A 16,312-nucleotide genomic window follows, 5' to 3' on the forward strand; every position below is an offset into this window, starting at 1 on the left:
GAGGCAGGCAGATCTCTGTGAGTTCAAGGCCAGCCTGGGCTACAGAATGAGTTCCAGGAAAGGCGCAAAGCTACACAGAGAAACCCTGTCTCAAAAAACAAAACAAACAAAAAACACCACACAGAACAGCAGCTAAAAATCTGGATGCTGCAAATATTTGAATTTACTATAATGGGTGTTGCCTAGAAATACAATTATCTTCAAAACTGCAGTGTTTTGAAGTCAGTGATTTAGAATGCCTCTTTGCTTTTGTTCAGATCACATTACTTTCTAAGGTACCAACTGTGTGACTCTTGTAGGGAAAATACACATATTTGCTTTGTTTGTTGGTAGGGAAATGGGCCATGTTCAGGGTGCCGTGAGTCACTTTAAGTGCTCTTGAGCTCATGGTGTTACTGCTGACAGTGTTCGGCAGGGACACAGGCAAAGGTAAATGAGAGCAAAGCAGAGGGCTGGTATCTGCCAGAGGCTCGCTGCAGCATGGACCCCAGTGAAATCCACCTGTGTTACGACACATCTATGTATTTCTTTTAATATAAAAATGACTATTTCTTACAGTTCTTTGATCCTTTGTGTGTCCCATAGACTTTGATTTTCCCCTCCCCATAGGTTATGGTCTCCTCATTTAAAAGGCCAGGCGGGTATTGTTGAGAGCCCCTCCTCCCCTGTTACCTGTTTCTGGGAGGCAGGAGACTTAGAGGCCTGAGGTGAGAGTACAGAAGCTGGCATGTTGCAGCCACACGGGAACAGAGAGCTCTCCTGTCGGTACCGTGGCTGAGCAGACAGCAGGCTCAGTTGCTCCTGGTGGAGACAGTAGGTCTGCCCCATCTGAGGCACACCTCTGCTCACCTCACCCGTGTTCCTCTTAGGTCCTAGGCCCGAGTTCCACTGTGAATAGCATCACTGCCTCTTACCAGCAGCTGCAGCTGCAGCAGCAGCCACAACAACAACAGCAACAACAACAGCCTTCTGTCCCTGTTCTCGGTAAGTGACTTCTCGCTCCACAAGGTCTCAGTGCTGCACAGGGCTGGGTGACTGGGGCGGTCAGCTGTGTAAGGGATCCCTTTCAATTCTGAGGCCACATTTAAGTGGCTCTAATACTTCTAGTGGTGGTGGCTTGGAGGGGAGGATACATCATGACTTGTATTTGTTTGTTCGTATTTTTGGAGACAGGGTCTCACTGTGTAATTCTGGCTAGCCGGAAAGTCACTCTACAGATCAAGCTGGCCTTGAACTCACAGATCCCTGTCTCCCGAGTGCTGGGATTGAAGGTGTGCACCACCACTCCTGGCACAACATGAAATTTTTTATTTATGTATTTTTAAATTAACTCTTGAGAAATCTGTGCCCATTCTGTCTCTAACATCTCTCCCCCTTCTCATAATGCCTGTATTTTAATCTGAATTAAAACCTTTTCTCAACCAACTACAACTTTGCTTTAAAAAAAAATGCAATGACAGTTGCATGCCCGTGTATCCATTCACATATGCACGTCACAATTGCAGCATGAGCCTAAAAGTGCACACCTATACGCTTGGGAGACTTCTGAGTTGGAATTTCGGCTATTGCAGTTACCCTTCCCATCTTGAGAACATTTTTAGGAGATGGATATTGTATCACCTTGCAGCTGATGTTAGAACTTGAAGGCACATCTAAATATTATCATTTCTGTACATTTCCTGCTTAGTTCAACCTAAAACACTTTGTTTGCTGTGAGAGATGGTTCTCAGTTACATGACATATTCCTAAAAGTTTGAAACATCAAAGCTTCATCTTGAAATTCACTGGCATGTATTCGGCACCTAAGTATGTGCGCTTCCAGTGGATGCTCCACCATCCCAGCCTCCCTGGGCTCTGGGAAGCTGCTGCTAAGTTCGAAGCTAACTAACTGCCTTTGAAAACTGCCGTTCCTTGCTCAGGTGTGACAGGCAGTGGTCTGGAATGGTTTTCCTGGAAAAGCTGTGCTGTGATAGCATTTGAATGACATTTGGAGTAGGCCTGCTTGTTCCCAGCACCTTGGATGTCATCTTGTCTCATCTGCCGGGAACTGTGGTCCTTGTTCCTTTCTGCCTGGGATTTGGCAGGCCGCCTTTGCCAACACTTCCACACGAAGACTTGTCCTGTGAACAGAGGCTTTGTCTTAGACCTAAGGCCGTTTTGCTGTTCTAGTCCCTACACCCATTCTTGCTGCTGGCCTGGTGATGACCTGCGGGACAGCTCCAGTCACCCCTTGCCCTTGGTTTTTCTAATGGCTGACCAGCATCAGAGGACACTTCTGCTTTTCTCCGTAAAGTCTGTAACATATGAGGGCTCCTCATCTGAGTTTATAACATCAGTGTCCTATGGTCCAAGGTTGGGTGGTATTTAATTACATTTCTTGTCACTGTGACAATTTTACCCCATCATGTCAGGGACAGGGTGTTGGTAGGAGCAGCTTGCTGCTATGGTGGCAGGGTTGTGTGGCAGCTGATTGTAGCATGACACCAACCAAGAACCATAAAGGTCAGGTTCAATCCAGGCAGAAGCATAGCAGCTCATAAACCCCACTTCAACTCAGCTCCTGTGTCTGCCAGCTGTGCCCCATGTCCAAAAGGTCCTACAGCATCCCAAAGCACTGCTACTAGCTTGGGATCAATTGTTTAAATACATAGGTTATGTGTAGGTGTGGTGGCTTTACATTCAAATCCTGACAGGTAGAAAGGGGGAAAGTTGTAATTCAAAAGCAGCCAGCAAAAAACTACTCACAAAATTAGTTCCATTCAAATAACCCCGTTGCCCTTCCCCAGCTAACAGTGGTGCGAATACACTCACATTACTGCAGGCGTTGGCAACGCCTGCAGGTCATTCTCTGTGGGATACAGACTCATACAGGTCATACGGTGGCACTGATTGATTGATTGATTGCAGGTCTTGCAGAAGTGGAGGATTTCATGACATAGCTTGTAGTGGTGTTGGGAAAGCTCCAGACTTGAGGCTGGATATTAGGGTTTTGAGTGCTTCCCAAGGGGATCTGACTGGTAAAGCCTCGCTGAAGAGTCATCAAAGTATTTATTAAAATGATTCTTCTTGCCTCATGAAAGTCAAACATGAAAATGTAAAACACGCCTCTTTTGCTATCAGTCGGCCAGGTTGTTACTCTCCTGCCCAAAGTTTGACATTTTATACTTATTTTTGGTTAACTCCAGAATCAAATATAGTTGTAATTATGTCCTGTTTTTAAAAGACAGTAGATTCTTTTATAACTTTTTTTTTAAGATAAAATCTCATTCAAGCGTTAACCACTGTGAAATTATGGACCTTGTTTAGCCCTGTTTTGGTACTGATGTTCTTTTATAACCACAACTCATGGTGGGCTTTGTGTATATAGTTTGGCATGGTGGTGGGAGTGTATTTCTGGGAAATGACGGGCCTAGTAAACATGGGTAATTAGAAACTGTATGGTCAATAGGAAAATCTAGATTGCAAAGTATATTGAAGAAAATTAAAATTTGATCCTTACATGATGACACAAGCCTGTGATCAGGCAATTTGTAGTTAATTTATGTGTGTATAAGCATGTGTTTGTATAAAGTACAAAATCATGGTTTAAAAATTCTCTTGAAGATTTTTATGTTGCTAAATATTTTAAATCATTTTAATAGTTCATATGCAGATATACTGCTAGAAATTTAATTATTAGCAAATAATGAGAGAAAAAATATATATATATTTTGTTGTTGTTTGTTTTTTTGTTTTGTTTTTTGTTTTTTGTTTTATAAGACAGGGTTTCTTTGTGTAGCCTTGGCTGTCCTAGAACTAGTTCTGCAGAACAGACTGACTTCGAATTCACAGAGATCCACCTGCCTCTGCCTCCCAAATGCTGGGATTAAAGGTGTACACCACTACCATTGGGCTCCTTTTATATACTTTTTTCATGTCTGTGCTTCCTATATATGATTCCTTGTCAGATGAGAGACTCCTAAAGTCTAAATGAAGAAATACCAAAGTTTTAGGTTATAATGACAGAATCCCTACCTGAAACTACATCCTACTTTACTTTTAAAAAGTTAGAGTTTTGCTGACTATCCTGTTCATAGAATTCTATTATACTTTGTCATTCGCTTGACTTGCAGTTACATACTGGCATGTTTTATTTTATTCTGAAAATTCAGAAAATCTTCACACATAGTAAAATGTAGATCTTAGGTGTACAATTTGACCATTTTTTTAAACATGTCCACTGCATGGTTGGAGAGATGGCTTGGTGGTTAAGAGCATTCGTTCTTGCAAAGGACCAGGGTTGGTTCACCTATAGTGCCTTACAAACCATCCAAAACAGTTCCCTAGGATTCAGTGCCCACTTTGGCCTCCACGGGCACTGTGTGCATATGGTGTAGGTACATACATGCAGATAACACATTTACATATATAAAGCACATCTAAAAATTAACAAACAAAAAAGACTACTACCCGTCCCTGTTCAAATACTGAATCTCCTAATGGACATGCCTGAAGCCTGATGCCCGCCCTCTCTCTGGGCAGGGCTTCCAGGCTGTGCTTGCTTTGACCCTGTAGAGTTTGGAAGATAGCGGGCCCATTATCACTTCTCTTCCATTCTTGCTTTCAGATGTTGGGGTTTGCGTGCCACCAAAGATTGACCAGAAAGGCCTGTGGAAGCTGAGCCTGCTGGAATGACTGGCCTGTTAGGAAGGACCACTGAGAAGACCATTTGCCCACTCCCTCCTCATTGTGCTTCTGGCTGTCGCTCCTACTCAGAGGCCTGGCTGTGAGAACTGGATAGAGGTGGACTGTCTTCACACCGCCTGCAGCTGCTGTGCGCACCAGCCCTTAGCTAGCACTCGGCAGTCTGGGTCTTACTTGAGTGTGCATCTGAAGTACTATCAGACCTTTGTTTTAGCCAACATATTACAGTCTTTTTTTTTTTTTTAATTGCTATTTTTAGTTGGGCATGGTGGGGCATGCCTACAATCCCAGCAACTCAGGAAGCTGAGGCAGAAAAGATTGGTGCAAATTTGAGACCAGTGTGGGCTACAGCAGGACCTTATCTCAGAACAACCCAACTTGTTGTTATTGTATTTAGTGCTGTTTGATAACGTGGTTACTAAAGCAAAAAATCGTGAACTTGATTCTCATTCAGATCCAGGCTTGGTTTCTCTTGCAACCTTGGACAACTCTCATTGATTTGATCCTCAGTTCCTTTTGTTTATAGGGAATGATATTTCATTCTACCTCAAAGGAAAAAAAAAAAGAAGACAAGAGGAATGATGTTTCTAAGTTGTTTTGCATTGCTAGCATAGTGTATTATGTGAAAACAGGCTGTTAGTGTGCCAACATTTAGTCGATGTGATTGCATGCACGCCTGGCATCTTTTCACCCAGCTCCAAGCAAAATAAAAAGTTCAATGTGTTTGGGTCTGGAGCGTTGACTCAGCAGTGAAGAGCAATTACTGCTCTTGCAGAGGACCTGGGTTTGATTCCCAGCACCCACATGGCAGCTCACAACCCTCTCTTACTCCACTTCCAGGGGATCTAATGCCCTCTTCTGACCTCAGTGGGCACCAGGCAAGCATGTAGTACACAAAGCTACATGCAGGCAAAACACTCATACATACAAAATAAATAAATCTTAAAAAAAAAAATTATTTTCTTAATTAAATGTGTCATTCAGCCAGGTTATGTGCTACCAGCTTTAATTGGGCTAAACCTCCTTGTGGTGGTTTGAATGAAAATGGACCCCATAGTTTTAGGGAGAAGCACCATTAGGAGGTATGGCCTTGTTGTAGGTGTGGTTTTGTTGGAGGGAGTGTGTCACTGGGGACAGCCTTTGAGGTTTCAGATGCATAAGCCAGGCCCAGTATCTCACTGTCTGATGATGTGGATGTAGAACTCTCAGCTACCTCCTAGCACCGTGTCTGCCTGCACGCCACCATGCTTCCTGCCATGATCATGTTTCCCACCATGATGACAATGAACTAAACCTCTGAACTGTAAGTCAGTCCCAGTGAAATGCTTTCCTTTAAAAGAGTAGCTGTGGTCCTAGAGTCTCTTCACAGCAATAGAACCCTGAGACACTCCCTAACTGCACTGTTGTAGAGACTGTTTTATTCTGTGTGTATTCTGCTAGAGAGTCATCAACGGTAGGTTGGGATGGACTGGAAATTGCTGACAGTGTCCTGCACTCCAGTAAGGGGTAGACAGCAGGTGTAGTATGGTAGCAGGGTTGGGGTTACTTTGTTCTCCAGACACTGCCTCCTTGCCTGAGCCCTATTTGTCTGTCCAGGCAGACTCGTTCACTTCCTGTGTGGTGTTTAACTGACCTGCTTCATTCTGTTTCCAAAGGCTTTTGGAAGAATGAGATTAGTTTCTCTTTTTTGTCATCTAGAAATAGGTCAATTTATTTTAATAAGAGGTTTTTTAAAAATTCTCTGACAGTTTCCTACATGAACATAATGAATTTTAGTTGTTCTCATCCCCTATCTCTTCTGCTGAAATCTTTTTTTCTTCCCTAGAAGCTCCTCTCCTGCTTTCATATCTTTTTAAGTTCACTCCAGGTTGCTTGTGTGAGCAGTTGTGGAAGGCTAGTTACTGGAACACAGGGAATTTTTTTGTGGGTATACCACCTAGGAAACTAATATCCCTCCCCAACAAGAATTTCATAGCCGATCCTGGAGTAAAGTTAAAAATCTCTCTTATGCTTTTAATGCCCGAACCAGGCTTTCATTACTATGTGTAAACTAACAGAGAATGCTGCTTTTGGCCTTCAGTATATAGATTACCCAAAATTGTAATTTTAGAAAGACTTACCTAAGTATTTGCTATATAATTCAACTTTTCTATATATTTTTTAATGTTTCACTGAATCGAAAAAGAAGACAATGTACTGTGCTTTGGAGAGATCTACTTTTTGATTCACCCCATAATGGGTTTACTACAATTAGATGCCAGTTTCAAAAGGCTGTGAGTACTTTGTAATGACTCTTTGTCAGGGATCAGTGAACACTGTAACTTACTTATGTGACATTTATTGTATTGGAATGCTCTTGCTTTGGATAACAGTGAAGAATCGATGCTAACAGACTAGAAATGGGGGTAAATGTGCCTGCTGACAATGGTATAAATTTTCACAGATGCTCAGTTTCTTTAATGTTACAGCATCTGAGTGTGGTAGTGCATGCCTTTAATCCCAGCATCTTTGAGTTCAAGGCCAGCCTGGTCTACATAATGAGTTATAGGACAGACAGCCACAGTTACTTAGAGAGACCCTATCTCAAACAAAAAAACACAATACTATAGCAACAGGAACTAATTTGTACCATTTATGGCCACTCTTATCTGTGCAGGAGTAAATTTTGCTGATTTTTGAGATTAAGTAGGCCTAGCAGGTCCTCTGTATTGAAGGCTGAGACACGGAGGGACCTGTAGGTTGTGGGACAAGAGAAATGAGAGCTAACTTTGGGGAAAGCTGTCAGTTAGAAAACACATGGTTCCCCTAGGCTCTAGCTCAATGCAGATTCTCAATACAATAATTAAAAACTCTTGATTTCTCTGACTCGTGTTGAGTAAGGGTTGTTCTCTGGCCTGTGTTGTCCTGGAGCTTTGTTCAGTGCTGTGGCCATCAACAGGTAACTTGCAGAGAGCCGTCTTCCTCCGTCAGTAGACTTCAACATTCACACTCTGAAATCTGGGATGGAAGCCAGTATTTGGAGGTGTTGAGGGATTTTCATTCTTAATTTGTGGTGCTGGGTTTTGAACCCCTCAGTGCCCTGTACATGCAAGTCATGTGAGCTACACTCCCAGTCCTAATGTTTTTATGTCTTTATGAGTATAAATTGTATAACTTAGCACTTCTACACATTTTAAATAATTTTTGTCTCTTTATGTACACACACACACACACACACACACACACACTCACTTTTGAAAAACTTGTCACCATTACGTTATACCTGAAGAGCGTGTGAAACTCACTCACTGTGCAATCAAGCTGGTCTTGAATTGGCAGCAGGCCTCCAACCTCTCTGCCCTTGAATTCTGGAACTAGCGTGCACTACTTACCCTAGTCGCAGGGCATTTAGAAACAGAAAGCAAAAACCTGGCAGTTCTTAGTAATTTAAGGTGATTGCAAGTTGGAAAGCAAAGTCAGATTTTTTTCCCTCCTTGTCTTAGTTACTGTTCTAGTGCAGTGAAAAGATTCTGTGACCAAGGTAGCTCTTATAGGAGAAGCATTTAATTGGGAGCTTGCTTATACTCACAAGATTGTCCATCACTGTTATGGTGGGGAGCATGGGTGTAGGCAAGCAGGCATGGTGCTGGAAAAGTAGCTGAGAGCTTTACATCACTGGACCTGGCATGTGCTTTTGGAACCTCAAAGCTTACTCCCAGTGACACATCTCCTCCCACAAGGCCATGCTCCTAATTCTTCTCAGACAGTTCCACTTACTGGTGACTAAGCATTCGAACATAAGAGCCTATGAGGACCATTCTCATTGAAACCACTGCTCCTGTTTTGCTAGTCCATACTGCATAAGCCCACGGGAGTCCTCAGCTCTTGCACCTGCGGATGAGGATTGAAATCTCCACATATAGCTAACTAAATGCTCAAGGTAGAGCAGTGGTTCTCCACCTTCCTAACGCTGTGACCCTTAAATACAGTTGCTCATGTTGTGGTGACCCCCAGCCACAAAATCATTTTGTTGCTACTTCATAACTGTAGTTTTGCTACTGTTATGAAGTATAAATATCTGATACAAAGGGGTCATGACCCACAGGTTGAGAACCATTGCTCAAGAGGCTGTACACAGCTAAGGCTCCCTTGGTGCATTTGGCAACACTGAATGGTGCTCTTGACTCCTGAGCCCTGTGTTCTCTGTGCTTGTAAGCCCTTTCCTGGGCCCTAGGCCACCTTTACTCTTTTTACTCAAAAACTTCAACAGACATCTTGGTATAAAGATGAGGGTTTAGGTTCTGAATCCACAAACTTTAGTGTCCTTGGACAAAGGAACTTCGCTTTCCTGAGCTACCTATAGGCATTTTGAGTGACATTCTTTGCCTGAGATGGCATTTAGGCAGGGTATTTTCAATTTCCCTGCCTCTACTCACTAGATTGTTGTTTTAAAAGACATCATGACCACGGCAGCTTATAAATGAACACATTTAATTGAGGGGATGGGGCTCACTTACAGTGTCAGAGGTTCAGTCCATTATCATCATGGCTGGGAGTATGGTGGCATGCAGGCAGACATGGTGCTGGAGCTGACTCAGGCAACAGGAAGTCAACTGACACACTGGGCGGTATCTTGAGCATAGGAAACCTCAAAGCCCGCCCCTACAGTGACACACTTCCTCTAACAAGGCCACACCCACTCTAACAAAGCCACACCTGATAGTACCACTCTCTTTGGGGCCCATTTTCTTTCAAACCACCACAATAGTAGTACGTATTTCCATCCCTGTAGTAACAAACTTGTTGTGTTACCTCCAGTTCACTGTTAAACTTAGATGACATCAAAAATACTAAACTGTTACATGTTTCTATGTGTGAAGCCTGTCTTTTCTACAGGGACAGGTGGATCCAGTGAGAGAATTGAAAGTGCTTTGAGAAGGAATGCTGTTGTATTAGCTTTCCATTGACATTTTGTGTTTAGGCCTGGAGCTTCCTGGAGACTCCCTTCAGAAGACATTTCCCATCCCTCCCTCATCAAGACCCTTCACCCTTTTGGGACTCATTGACTCGGGCTCATCAACCCCTGTCCAGAGATAGAAATGATTTATGGTTGGAAAAAAAACCTTTAATGAATTTTAGAACACTTTCTCTGAGGGTTTTTAGGCTTTACCACCCCTGAGTAAAGGCATTGAGAGATGGTGATCTAATCGACCTGACTTGTCCCTTAGTGAGTGCTCATGGGTTGTTGCCAGTAGAACAATCTAAGAAGAAACTGAGGTAAGATGTATGGTGTACCCAACTCTTGTCTGATCTCTGACTCTCCAGGGCAAGGCTTAGTCACCTTGCCAAACCATGGGACCTCAGATGTCTTTCCACTGCTCTGTCTCTTCCTCCCTGCTTCAGCTTTCTGGTGTCAGATATGCTGACCCACCAGTCTGGGTCCAGGCTCTGACGTGTGAGGCTTTCTATTTGAAGACAGCTAGGGAGACCTGGAGTTGGGTGAGTGGCTCTTGAGCCTCTGCATGGTAAAGATGCCTGTTTTCTAGATGCTCAGGGGTACAAATGTGACTGAGAACCCCAGTAAGACTTAAAGCCTCCTGCTTAAGAGCTGAAAGTCACAGTTGTAGCTGTTGGGAGCACTTCTGGAGACCAGATCCTGAAGCATGTATCTGCTTTCCATCAGCTGTGAGAGAAAGCCACTGGTCAATATAGAGAAACTGATTGGGGTGGCTGGGCTCTCCAGCCACATTCCAGACCTGCACTCGACACTACAACCACTGCTGTTGCCACAACAGCAGCAGGTACTGTGGCCACATCTTGGGGGCAGTGGTAGCCATGGTCCCCAGATGGCTCGTTCCCTCTCCCATTTTAAGTCTGTGTGTCCAGCCAACAGAAACACACAGACACATAATAAAGACAACCACGGGTGACGCCCACACATTCATACACCTGAATGGACTAGGGGAGTCCAGTGATGTCTCACGTGGATCCCAGACACTGGGTTTGCATCTGCAGCCTTCCTGTCCTTTATGTCCTAAACAGAAGGCACCTTAGCCAGACTTCCTCTGGAGGTGACAGACCAGGTGACTGTATTTTGTTCCCTCCAAGGCATTAGGCAATGGTTAATCAGAGAGTGTCCTGGGACCCTGGAATGTCTCAGGTTCTATATCCCCTAGAGCTCCTCCCTGCTCCAAGGGGCTCTGAGACCCCCCAGTGTGTTGAGGTCTGGTCTCTGGGGATCTCGCTGGGGTCCCCAGAAATGTTGTGAGGTATCCACCAGAGAAGACCACTTGGACATGGATTCAAGCCAGAAAGTCTTATTAGCTGACAACTATGCTGGGTGTTTGGGACCCGAGTGTAGCACTGAACCTCTCTCAGGGTGAGTTTTTGAGCACAAAAACCACATCTTGTGTTGACACAGCTCAGCAAGAACAGTTCACCAAAAGGGAACTACAGAAGCCGGGAAAGCAAGGTTAGTACATTTAGGGACCCTGGCAGGATGATGGACTCTGATGGATTAGTTCTTTGTTTTGGTTTTGTCAGGAGCTGCTGCCTGTGTCCTGGGTTCAAGGACTGAATGGTACTTCCATCATGGTGTCCATCAATTGTGCCAAGGTCTGGGGGCATGTTACAGCCAGTCACCCTGGTGGCTTACTCTGAACCAGATTTGAGACATAACTGGGGAGTAAAAAGGAGGTTAAAAGAGGGTAGATTATCTTCACCAGCATATTCTGCACCTTCTGAGTTTGCTGTCAGATGTGAAATACAGTGCTGCTTTGTGGGAGACTAAATTTATTCAGTATTCTGTGGGAAATTGTGGATGGGGATCCCCTTGTATCTTCCTTTTCTTTTTTTTTTTTTTTTTTTTTTTTTTTTTTTTTTTTTTTTTTTTTTTTTTTTTTTTTTTTTTTGAGACAGGGTTTCCCTGTGTAGTTTTGGTGCCTGTCCTGTAACTCTCTCTGTAGACCAGGCTGTCCTTGAACTCACAGAGATCCACCTGCCTCTGCCTCCCGAGTGCTGGGATTAAAGGCGTGCACCACCACTGCCCACCTCCCCTTGTATCCTGTAACATCATTTACTCTTAACTTGTTTTATCACATTTTTCCTTAAACATGTTTTAACAACAGAGTAGTTCCTACAGTGGGAATCTCACAAGGGCCAGAATAATGTTAGAGCAAGTTTCTTGCAAGAGAAACTGAGCAGTCAGCATAGCGCATGTCTGATCCTCATATCCCCCTCCGCTCCCAGGTTTCTGCATCATTTAAGGTGATAATCCATATGTGTGGGTCTTACTATGTCAGGAAATAGACACGCTGTCAGGGAAGGGGACACCAGGGGGTTTTAATGCTACAGGAATGAACATGCCAGCTCAGCACCATGTATAGAAGGTGTTCCCTCATGTAGTAAAGCTGACACACTGTCACCACAGTGGCCATGCTGCATCAGTTCAGAAGCACCTTCTGTAGAGGAAGAAAGGCCCATGTTCCTCATACTCAAAGCGGTGAACCCACAGTGGTTGGAAACCCTGGAGCGAGGCCAGGATAGAGCCACCAGTCCACACTGCAGTGTCTCTCTCAGGCAGAACGTTTACCTGTGGCATGTCATTGGGACACATGCTGCTCAGTTCCTTCTGCAGACGGTTAGGGAAACCCTTGAGCATAGTGCTTCCCCCACAGAGCAGGATGTTCCCCATGAGGTCTCGTTTGAGTGCGATGTCACACTTGTTAAGGCAGGACACTGTCTGGGTGTGGAGGCCCAGCTGCATGGACTTGATCAGAGATGGCTTGAAGAACATCTCTGAGCAGAGGAACCTCTCCTGGCCCAGACGGATGTCTTTCCCATCAGGCAGAGTATAATGGATCTCATGTTCATTGGGAGGGATTTTCTTCTCCTCAATGGGGTCTAGGGCCACGAAGCAGCATTTTGTCTTGATGTTCTCCACAATACTGATATGGTCCTCAGTGAAGTGTTTTCCAGAGCTGTTCATCAAGCTCATCAGGTAGGCTGTCATGTCAGATCCTGCATAGTCTAGCCTCCCCGTGATGCTAGGCAAAGGATAACCCTCATAGATGGGAACCACATAGGACACGCCATGGCCAACCTCCACCACCAGGCCGGAGGTACGACCGTATGAGTACATGGACAGGCGGGATTGGTAGGCGATGTGCATTGCAGGTGTGTTGAAGGTCTCAAACAGCATCTCAGCATACTTCTCTCTGTTAGTGTGAGGGCTCAGGGGTGGGTCTGAAACCAGGACTGCATGCTCCTCTGGGGCAATCTTCATCTCCTGTCGGAAGAGGTATTCCCAGATGTCCTGTACTGTGTCCCAGTCCACAATGATACCATGACGCAGGGGGTTGATTAGCTTGAGATGTATTTCTGGGTTAAGGAGCTCATGCCCCACGAAGGTCTCTTTGCGATTATCCCCAGTCTTGGCTGTCTCCATGTAGGGCTTGCCCACTGTTGTTGAGATCTTATGAGTGGGCTTTGGCAGGCCAGCAAAGCCACATTTACAGAAGCCAGTGCCAAGATCCACAACCACTGCTTTGGTCACCCCTAACTTGGTCCTGTCCTTCGACACCGTTGACTTATCAGAGGCTTCTGTCTCAGCACTGTCCCGACGAACCCATACTGCCCTCTTTGCTGGGCCATCCTTTAGGGAGGCAGTCTGGAGGAGCTGTGTCTGCATGGAGGCCTGGTTGCCGGCTTTCTTGGCAGGCCCATCCCCTATGTCTGCTGCCTGTGGAGCCCACATGCTCTCCAGAGACATACTGCCCTCAGAAAGCTCCAGATCCTGCTGGCTACAAGGCCTGAAAGGCGTAAATCAGAGAACAGCTTGAGAATCTGCCCAACAGTGACATCACTGATTGTGACATAATCCAATGACCAAAGACTTTCTAGATACTGGAGACCTTGTTAGGGTACATTAGAGATATTTATTATCTTTGACCCCCCCCCCCAGTTTTGTAGTTAAGCTTGATTTATTCATTCAGTTAATGTTTGTTGAATGCCTGTGACATGCAAGGAATCTAGGAATACCACAGTGAAGAAGCAGCAACAGAGTCCTGCCCTTTCTTGTTTACATTCTAGTTGGTGTGTGCTGGGGGAAAGACACAAAATGTTTGTTGAACAAAAAATAAAATTTAGAAAAATTTTTAGAGAACAATCAGAGGAGAGGGTGGCCATGCTGATGTGGCTCAGGCATGTAGCTGGAAAGTTTCTCCGGGTCTGCCAAGCCAAGTTCTGCAGCCTACTTACAAAATAATCACTCAGAAGCTCATATTAATTAAAACTGTTTGGCCTAATGGCTCAGGCTTCTTGCTATCTAGTTCTTATATCTTAAATTAACCCATTTCTGTTCATCTATAAGTTGCCATGTGGCTTGTGGCTTACCAGTACTTTTACATCTTGATTCCTGTGTCTGGCTGGCGACTCCTGACTCAGCCTTCCTCTTCACAGAATTCTCTTCTCTGGTTATCCCGCCTATACTATACTTCCTGCCTGGCTACTGGCCAATCAGCATTTTATTTATCAACCAAGTTAGAGCAACAAGTTCACAGCATACAGAGTGATATCCGCAGAACTTCCCCTTTTCTTTTTCAAAAAGGAAGGTTTTAACTTTAACATAGTAAAATTACATATAACAAAACAATTATAAAGCAATAATTATAGTTACAATATCTAGTCTATATAATATTTAGTCTATTTGTATTTGGCAAAATTAAAAAAGATATCCTATCCTATATTTGTGGGTCTAAGGTTTCATACCTAATTTGTCTTTTATCATAACTAAGGAAATCATAACTATCTAATCTTCAACTACATCAAAGACCTTAGAAGGATATAATATTACCTGAGAAATGGGAGAAGGATGCAAGCAACTTTTGGGAGTTTTGCAAGAGTAGACAGACAGCTGGCAACCTGGACAGTCACCTGAAGTTCCTCTGTAAAGTCGGGCATCTGTCTTCAGCCCACAGGCCTAGAGTCTCTCAGTCACTTCTCTTTGTGTCCTGTAGAATGTCTGGCAGTTTCCTCTGCGAAACAGGAACCTGAAGGACCATTTCACCAAGCAAAGTTTAGTAGTCACCTTCCTATGGGTCCTGCAAGTCCAGTTGATATCATTTTGTCAAGCAGTCCAAGCAAGAAAAGATTCTTGCCCAAATGACTATTTTTGCCAAGAAGAAGATAAACTCCATATAGAGTGTCTTCAATGCCCATCCTCCTCTCTGAAGTAAATTGGTGCTGCCAGGAGCAGACATGTCTCACTGTCCAGAAAGTCCAAATTTTTAAAACATTTTAAATGCCATATTCTGTAGGTCTTTGGTGTTTGAAGATTACCTACCAAATTGAATTATATCTATGTATACCTAGAAAACTTAACATGACTATAAGTTTGAATATCATAGAAGACTAATTATTAATCTGTATTTTTTAATTATCCATTACAATCTAAATGAGTTACATAAGCATAATACCTCAAACGAGAGTAGAAATATATATACAGTATAACAAAATTAAGTTTAAACTTGTATCAATAAACTAAAATTCATAGCAATGTAAAACATTTCTAAACAAGTTGTTGCTCTTAAAAAGTAGGTTCATTAATCTACCCTTTCATCCTATCATATCTATACTATCCCCTTTTCTTCTTATAAAGAGATTGCAGTTATAATAAACCTGCTTTAAATAAAAATAAACATTCATAAACAATATTTTGGGAATTTGAGCATAGCTTCTTATACTACTTCCTGCTGGATGAGGTCACTAACAATCTAATGGGAATCCTGAGAAAATTAAGGATTATGGTCAAGTCCTGACTGTAACAGTCTATGAGGCTGCATTGTCTGAGCCAGTTGCCTTGAAACCGTTCTGGATGTTGGATGATCTAGGCCATGGTGTCGTTGGAGACCTTTCAGGGGGTCTTGGCTGGTCAAACCTGATGTATCTTAACCTGGAACAAATCCATAGCCTCTTGTTTCCTGTGGAAACAAAAACAGAGCCTCCTTTCCAAAGCAACATATCCTTAGATCCAAATTTTGAAGTCAAAATACCTTTAAAATATACATATTGGTTTAACTGAGCAGCTTTTGCAATCAAATGTCTTTCTACAGTTAAAAATATCAAAGATAACACAATGCAGATTCTCTGTGTAATATCCATCTTTACATGGCTTATTTTTTATATTACCTTTACTGTCTCTTTAAAGACTTTATTTTTTAAAACTATTTCTTTATATAACTGTCTATATTCATTTTCTTCTCTCTTCCAAGCCTACATACATTTTTACACATAATGTGCTGTGGGATGTTCTGTATGGCAAATGTGTTGCTGATTAGTCAATAAATAAAACACTGATTGGCCATTGGCTAGGCAGGAAGTGTAGGCGGGACAAGGAGGAGAATAAAGCTGGGAAGTGGAAGGCTGAGTCAGAGAGACACTGCCAGCCGCCACGATGACAAACAGCATGTGAAGATGCCGGTAAGCCACGAGCCATGTGGCAAGGTATAGATTAATGGAAATGGATTAATTTAAGCTGTAAGAACAGTTAGCAAGAAGCCTGCCACGGCCATACAGTTTGTAACCAATATAAGTCTCTGTGTTTACTTGGTCAGGTTTGAGTGGCTGTGGGACTGGCAGGTGAGAGAGATTT

At 43.4% G+C, this 16,312-nt stretch overlaps 2 protein-coding genes across 6 annotated transcripts in view; one reads left to right on the forward strand and one right to left on the reverse strand.

Annotated features, from left to right (window-relative positions):
• The window catches only part of Elp1 (elongator acetyltransferase complex subunit 1), a 65,889-nt gene extending 60,483 nt beyond the window's left edge, over positions 1-5,406 (forward strand). For all 5 annotated transcript variants that reach the window (XM_052717143.1, XM_052717140.1, XM_052717142.1 and 2 more), the window contains exons 36-37: positions 870-984; positions 4,607-5,406. In XM_052717143.1, the coding sequence (XP_052573103.1) occupies positions 870-984; positions 4,607-4,674 (183 nt within the window). In that variant the 3' untranslated portion in view covers positions 4,675-5,406. The remainder of the gene's footprint in view (positions 1-869; positions 985-4,606) is intronic.
• A 6,173-nt stretch (positions 5,407-11,579) lies between these two features.
• Actl7a (actin like 7A) lies at positions 11,580-15,346 on the reverse strand. The gene has a single exon (XM_052716997.1). The coding sequence runs from the start codon at positions 13,430-13,432 to the stop codon at positions 12,110-12,112; it is 1,323 nt and encodes a 440-aa protein (XP_052572957.1). The 5' UTR covers positions 13,433-15,346; the 3' UTR covers positions 11,580-12,109.
• Between the last annotated feature and the right edge of the window lie 966 nt (positions 15,347-16,312).

The sequence above is a fragment of the Peromyscus californicus genome, unplaced genomic scaffold (assembly GCF_007827085.1).
Source record: "Peromyscus californicus insignis strain IS unplaced genomic scaffold, ASM782708v3 Scaffold_5__1_contigs__length_169319896, whole genome shotgun sequence".
Taxonomy (NCBI): domain Eukaryota; kingdom Metazoa; phylum Chordata; class Mammalia; order Rodentia; family Cricetidae; genus Peromyscus; species Peromyscus californicus.